Raw genomic sequence first — 7,063 nt, 5'->3', positions numbered from 1 at the left:
CCATAGCCTATAATGCTTAGGCTACCAAAAGATCTGACACGCATTGCCTTCCGAAGGCATGCAAGTGGAGGCTGCCAGCCAGTTGCGATCTGTAAACACGGTCTTGCTGTGTTACGCTGCCTCCTTATGGCTAAATCACATCATTGACATGCCTTCATAGTTTTTAAGACACATTGTTGGTTGGCGTGGTATTAACATGAGTTGACTTGTAGAACGTGAGTAAGCCTACAAAGAATGCATTTGAGACACCTGCATAGGCCTAATCTAGCGAGAGAAAATTCAGGAAAGAGAAAAAAACTTAAAGCATGCAATAAGTAGGCCTAGGCTATTTCAATGTAGGCCTAATGTCCCGGACGCATCTAGGATGTTTGCCATATTTTGCTGGAAAAAAATAAAGTATCGCAAGAGCCAGTCTACCTTATTAGTGTTTCATGTGCAAGAACGAGGACACCGCAGGTGGCAGCTCAAGTCCAGTAACAATTAGACGGTAGGCTATGTGGTCTTGCTTTCTAAATAAATCTGTAGCGCGCATTGACGGTAGAAATCAGGAAGCGCGCAGGCTTTCGAAGCGTCATCACCATGGTAACCCTGGCACCGCGTTTGTCAACAAGGCTGCAGAGATTGCTCTCAAGCTAGTCTGGAAGAGAAACTTCAACCACTTTTTCTGTAGCGTTAAGTTAAACGCGTAACCTTTATTTTGCACTACACCTTGATGGAACACAACAGACACATTCGAGCTATTTCGTAGCAAGTATGAGGTGAGCATGTTTTAACTTCTAACCGCGCCTTAGTTCCTTTCTTGTCGGTAAGTTTTGTCAGTGAAGTTACATCAAATGAATCCATCCATGTAATAATTTCAAGTGTTCTACTTACTGGTTTAAAGATGCCAAGATTGCAACGAGGGAAATAAATAATGAGTGAGCCAAACACCTGCTGTGTGTGTGAAATAGACTGTGGACCTGGTTCAGCTGGCACGGCCTCAAACTAAACGAGAGCCATACTTTAGCATTTTGAAAACACACCGTGTGCGTGTGGATTTTCACATCATTTTCGCAATACTCACTGATTGAAAATGCAAACACCTCATCCGCGTTTCCCATCCTATAGAAATATGCTCGCTTAGCCAGTGCATGCAAAGAAATTGACTGACAGAATACATTGCAGTACAAAGGGCTTTCAAGGTCTCTGATCGTCTCCAGACTTAAAGCCTTGCTGTAATAATTGTGTCCATATTGCATATGCTTGCATACCGCAGACGCATATTCATCTGGTGAAATGGGCCTCTGGTGAAATGGGCCTTTGTTCAGTTGCACTCAAATGATTCATGTGTGGATGTGATAGATTTAGTGTCTGTTTGTTTCCCAGACGCAGTTAGAGGCGAGCACATATGGTCAAGCCTCATTATGCGTCCCAAAAGCAATGCACATTAAACAAAACATTGTGTGTGTGTGTGTGTGTGTGTGTGTGAGGTGTGTGCCGCACGTGCGCATGCGTGCGTTGAGCCCTATCTCACGCCTTTCGTAAAGTTTTCACGAAAATAATAGAGTAATTTTCGTGGTGCATTGACGTTATTGCCCGCCTTTCGTAAAGTCTTCACGAAAATAATAGATTAATTTTCACGCTGCCTATTCACTTGAATTGCCCCACTGCTGCTATGGTTATCCAAACGTCTGCAGGGGCGGGGAGGGGGTGCTGACAGAACACTGCTGATACACTCGGGACTCACTAATTTGACGCCCTTTCGGTACTTACGCCTTATGTCCCCTAAACCTAAACCTAAACCTAACCCTAACCTTAACCCTACTTAACCCAACCTAACCCTAACCCTAACCTTAACCCTAACCTTGACCCTAAACCTAACCCTAAATTGCTTGTTTGAAATGTTTGATTACCATGTGACGATGGGCTACCGAAAGGGCATCAAACTAGTTGGTCGCTAGGCAACAGTCGGGCAATTCAAGTGAATAGGCAGCGTGAAAATTAATCTATTATTTTCGTGAAGACTTTACGAAAGGCGGGCAATAACGTGAATGCACCACGAAAATTACTCTATTTTTTCGTGAATACTTCACGAAATGAGTGAGCTACGGTTGATGCGTTTGTGTTGTGTGTGTGCACAGGCGTGGTAATGAAACATTTCTGTCTGGGGCCCTATTCTGTGTGTGTGTGTGTGTGTGTGCGTGTGTGTGTGGTATGTGTCTGTGTTTACGTAAGATGTGTGTGTATCGTAATGTAAATGATGTGGGGCCGTATCGTGTGTGTGTATGTGTGTGTGTGTGTGTGTGTGTGTGTGTGTGTGTATGTGTGTGTGTGCACGTGTGTGCATGTGTGTATGTGTGTGTGAGAGAGACAGAGAGAGAGAGAGAGCGAGAGAGAGAGAGAGAGAGAGAGAGAGAGAGAGAGAGAGAGAGAGAGAGAGAGTGTCAGTTTATCTATGATGTGTGTGTATCGTGATGTAACACTTTTGTTTGGGGCTCTATCCTGTGTGTGTGTGTGTGTGTGTGTGTGTGTGTGTGTGTGTGTGTGTGTGTGTGTGTGTGTGTGTGTGTGTGTGTGTGTGTGTGTGTGTGACTATTAGCTAACATGAGTGGGCCTACTGAGAGTAGCAGTCCAGCGCCCTCTGCTGCTGAGGAAGAGGATGACGTGGCCAGTGATGAAGAGCAGCAGCAGCAGCCGATTGGACAGGGGGCAGGACAGAACGACGATGCAGAGCAGCTGATTGGACAGGGGGCCGGGCAGAGTGACGATGCCGAGCTGGGATTGGACGAGGAGCTGGAGCCCATCTCTGCTCTGGCGCCTGAGGGCGGGGCTTCACAAGATGACCCCGCCCACTCTCTTGCCAGCCCGGTTTTTCAATGGCTCGATGAGGTACCAAATCACGCTAGACCCAAAACATTTACAACCAAAAATCACCCAAACCTAAGCTACACCCAAAACACTTACAACCAAAAAATAACACCCATGCTACACCCAAAACACAAAGCTACACCTTTCACCAATTACCACCCATGCTACTACTGTTACCAAACACCATCTGTAACGGAGGCTAACTAGCAGAGTTGGCAGGGAACGATAGTAAACCTCCCTCCCTGAGCCTCATACAGTGTTAATGCCGTTGGGCTGGGGGACTGGTCCTTTAGTCCTGCGGTATAGTACTGTGCCTCCCATTTCCGAACCGATGTAGTTGACGAGGTTGCAGGTTCGCAGTCCAGAGGGGGACAAACAGGTGCAAGATGACCTCCGTTACAGTGGTGCCGTGACCCGGATGGGAGTGAGGTCTAAGGGGGAGAGTGTAACACAGGCTAACTAGCAGAATTGGCGTGGAACGTACCTCCCTCCCTGAGCCTCATACAGTGTCAATGCTGTCGGGCTGGGGGACTGGTCCTTTAGTCCAGCGGTATCGTATTGTGCCTCCCATTGCCGGACCGTTGTAGTTGACGAGGTCGCAGGTTCCCCTTTCCGAGGGGGACGAGCAGGTGCAAGATGACCTCCGTCACATACAACATGCATTATCAAATAATACCATTATACACCAATTACCAAACACTGTCCTTATGCACCCCATCACTAAAAACACTACCCATGCCACAGCTGTTACCAACCAAAACCAATACAACATGCACAAGTCCTTAAAACGATATTCCACCACTCCTTGAAATTTCCCTGACTCCACTTTGTGGTATGACGAGGGTTGGGAGAAGGAGGGTATTACTATGAGGGACCAAATACAGCCATTTCTGCTTGTATTGCTTTAATCAAAACAAAAAGTTGCACCCTTTTTTGAATTTCATATTTCATTCCAAAATAGAATAATGAATGAACGAAAAAGTACACGGACCCAAACAATACCTCAGACATCCTTTTGTGACTTACACTGACTGATATAATCAAGGCTGAATGCATAGTGTCCTACCCTCACATGTAAACCTTTGCTAGTCTGTTTCTCCCTTAATATTGGTGTCAGATTCACGAAAATGCAGTTCTGTGGTGCTACCTTGCTACTAAACAGGCACAGCAAGTATGATTGAAATCCGTGTTGGTCGGGTCCCAAAGTGTCTGATTTCACGTGAGATGACCCACGAGGAGGGTTGGGAGAAGGAGGGTATTACTATGAGGGACCAGTGAGGTGTAGGCTAGCACAGTAGAAAGTTATATCATACTAAGTGGTTAATTATTAGTTTAATACAATTTCCCTGGAATCCAAGGAGGGTATTTACTATGAGCGACAAGCAAGGTGTAGGGTAGGGTCATGCGAAGTAATGTTATACAATGTGGTTAATTATTAATGTTTAATGTAATTTTCTGAATGTAAAGGGTTTATTCAGATCTCTATTTAATAATTATGAGCAATAAGCTTAATGCTGAGATTGTGTGGTAGTACTCTAGTATTAATAAACTTTATATAACGTATAAAGTAACTGGGTGCTAATTCCACAAGAATTATGCAGTAGTTTAAATGAGAAGGAAGTGGCTAGTACTCTAATTGAGTTAGTTAAAATTTCAGAAGAATTTCATCATGCACAAAACCAACATCATTGTGGCATCATGTTTTTATTTACAAAAATAGACAGTGCAATAATAATTCAGCTCGTAGTAGACATAACACAGAAATCACACAGTCATAATCTAGGTTATTTAACCCAATTATTCCTAAAATATCTGCAATAAAAACGCCTGTTAAACGCCAAAGCCATTTTTGGGAAAAGGTACTGTGTCTGCCTATGAATACCTAAATATCTCAGCCTTTAGCTGCACATATTATAAAACATGAAATAAATTGCATTTAGCAAGCTACGACCCTGTTTAAAACTTGCTCATTCAGCTCTATATTTCCAAAAAATTGTATCCAAAAAAAAAAGAACCTTGAATCTCATGAGAAATGATCATGATGGCCTCTGCTGTCTGCCATTGCTATCCTATGCTTTACTGTACCACTGAGTCTGTCCATGACTGCACAGGCCTTGCCACTGAGATGCAGTAATATGCATTGCCACTAGAGGGGAGTGATGCTCTAGAGTTGCTCTGCCTGTCCACTTTCTGACAGCAGAAGTAGTTGACTGATGCTGAGTTTGGTTATAAGGCAAGAGCGGCGGAATGAGTTTTAAAGTGGTGATCCATTGTTTTTTCTTGATTCTTTATTTCTTAACAATGTTACTGATGCTGCACTCCACTCATTTCTTTGCCGTAAAAGTTGAGAAGGCCTCATTTAGGGAGCCCAAAAGTGGAGATGTCAAAGCACCACTGCATACCCGTGTCCCGGCACCGATGTTACAAGGTGGGTTTGGGATCAGGCAACAGGTGTTAGTAGTTGCTTTCAATGTGGGCAAACCATTGACAGCAGATATGCATTCACTCTCAATGGGACAAACAAACCAAGCTGCTGTAATTTGAATGAAGCTAGTACAGTGGCATACATGGTGGCAGTTAAGTGTACTTCATGACAATAAAAGTAGAGTGAAAATAAATCAGAGTACAGTAAACAAGGACTTGGTTGGGGTTTGGTTAATGTTGATTGTTTTGTGTAGTTTGCGGACGGACAGACAAGGTCATTAGAGTCCAGTGTGCTTTGTGAAAATCTAAATGCAGTAAAAGCAAGAATACAGTAACTACCTGTACCTTGTAAAAACAGTTGGCTGGTCGGTCAGCCCCTTTGAGAGTACAGAAGTCTGGGGACAGTCTCTATTTAGGGAGAGTAAGTTCCTGGGCTGGGGTCTTTTTAGGGACAGTAACTTAGTTCCTGGAGAGTCTATCTAGGGTGAGTGGTTCCTGGTCTAGGACTGAGTAGTTCCTGGTCTAGGGTGAGTAGTTCCTGGTCTAGGGCGATTGGGAGAGTAGTTCTTGGTCTAAGGCAATAGAGCTTGAAAGTGATGTCACTTCCCCCGATTTCATGGGACCTCAACAGCGTTTTAACGGAAAATTGTAGCATGTAATCCAATGGCGGTATTAAAATGATATTTCGATCCCTTTCGAGTTGTGCCACGAGCTCCACATATGTTGTTTCTGATATTTTTGTTAAATTTCCGTACGAACCCCCAACTTTTTAGAAGGGTGTGTTTCTTAACAGTTTTCATGCAGACGACCTCAGGACAAAATATTGATACGTCTGCATGAATAATTTATAGCTAGCCTCTTGAACAGCATATTTGTTGCCCAGCGCATGTAATGACTGAGATCGGAAGATATTTACTCGCTACCATGTTGTTAGATGGTCAGCTTAGGTCCCGTGAAATGCGGAACTAAGGGGCGGGACTTTCAAGCTCTATAGGGAGAGTAGTTCTTGGGGATAGTCTCTATCTAGGGAGAGTAGTTCCTGGCTCTAGGGCGAGTAGTTCCTGGTCTAGGGAGAGTAGTTCCTGGTCTAGGGAGAGTAGTTCCTGGTCTAGGGAGAGTAGTTCTTGGTCTAGGGCGAGTAGTTCCTGGTTCTAGGGCGAGTAGTTCCTGGGTCGGATCATCATCTTGGCGTAGCGGAAGGCGTCCCTGTAGCCCGTGAGAGGAGGCTCGTGTGTGCCGGTGACGTTGGGCCAGGTGCTCCAGAAGATGCCGTTGCGCACGCCGCGGTAGCGCTGGCGGTAGTGGCGGCCGTTCAGGTTGGCGGCCATGCAGGCGTTAAACCACCAGCCGGAGCCGTAGTAGGCGGCGCAGCTGCCCTTGGTGTAGGCGTCGTTGTCCTGGTCAGCCGTGCTGAAGAACATCTGGTCGTGCCGGAAGCTTCCGCTTCCGCTGCCGCCCTCGCCGGACGCCAGCGCGTCGCCCGCCGTGCCCGAGTAGCCGCCCACGCTCAGCTTGTAGCGCAGCTGCTCGCCCGCCACGTAGAACTGCTCGTACCTTTGGAGAAAAAAAATCATAGGTTTGTTTTATCTTTCTTTCCCATGTGTTCATCCCTCTTCTCAAACATTGCTCAACTGGTTAGCTCTTAACTTAACTTTGTGTGTCTCAGTTATGCCTTCTGTCTCAAACAAACAAACAAAGTGGGTGGAGTTCCCGCTGAAGCGGGATTGAGCTAGCTCTGAGCCGAACGCGTTGCGTCACCAGTAGGGCAGAGCCCTGCTAGTCCTAAGGTACC

The 7,063-nt window shown here is 45.5% G+C and overlaps 2 protein-coding genes across 2 annotated transcripts in view; one reads left to right on the top strand and one right to left on the bottom strand.

Moving 5' to 3' along the window:
* Nucleotides 1-600: 600 nt before the first annotated feature.
* Nucleotides 601-7,063, top strand: part of ccdc146 (coiled-coil domain containing 146) — a 69,189-nt gene continuing 62,726 nt past the window's right edge. Inside the window, exons 1-2 of the mRNA XM_063217750.1 lie at nt 601-758; nt 2,579-2,868. Coding sequence (XP_063073820.1) covers nt 2,584-2,868 — 285 coding nt within the window. The 5' untranslated portion in view covers nt 601-758; nt 2,579-2,583. The remainder of the gene's footprint in view (nt 759-2,578; nt 2,869-7,063) is intronic.
* LOC134464076 (fibroleukin-like) overlaps nt 6,401-7,063 on the bottom strand; it is a 4,896-nt gene continuing 4,233 nt past the window's right edge. Inside the window, exon 4 of the mRNA XM_063217517.1 lies at nt 6,401-6,825. Coding sequence (XP_063073587.1) covers nt 6,423-6,825 — 403 coding nt within the window. The 3' untranslated portion in view covers nt 6,401-6,422. The remainder of the gene's footprint in view (nt 6,826-7,063) is intronic.

The sequence above is a fragment of the Engraulis encrasicolus genome, chromosome 15 (assembly GCF_034702125.1).
Source record: "Engraulis encrasicolus isolate BLACKSEA-1 chromosome 15, IST_EnEncr_1.0, whole genome shotgun sequence".
NCBI lineage: Eukaryota > Metazoa > Chordata > Actinopteri > Clupeiformes > Engraulidae > Engraulis > Engraulis encrasicolus.
This window is presented reverse-complemented; position numbering and strand designations above follow the sequence as displayed.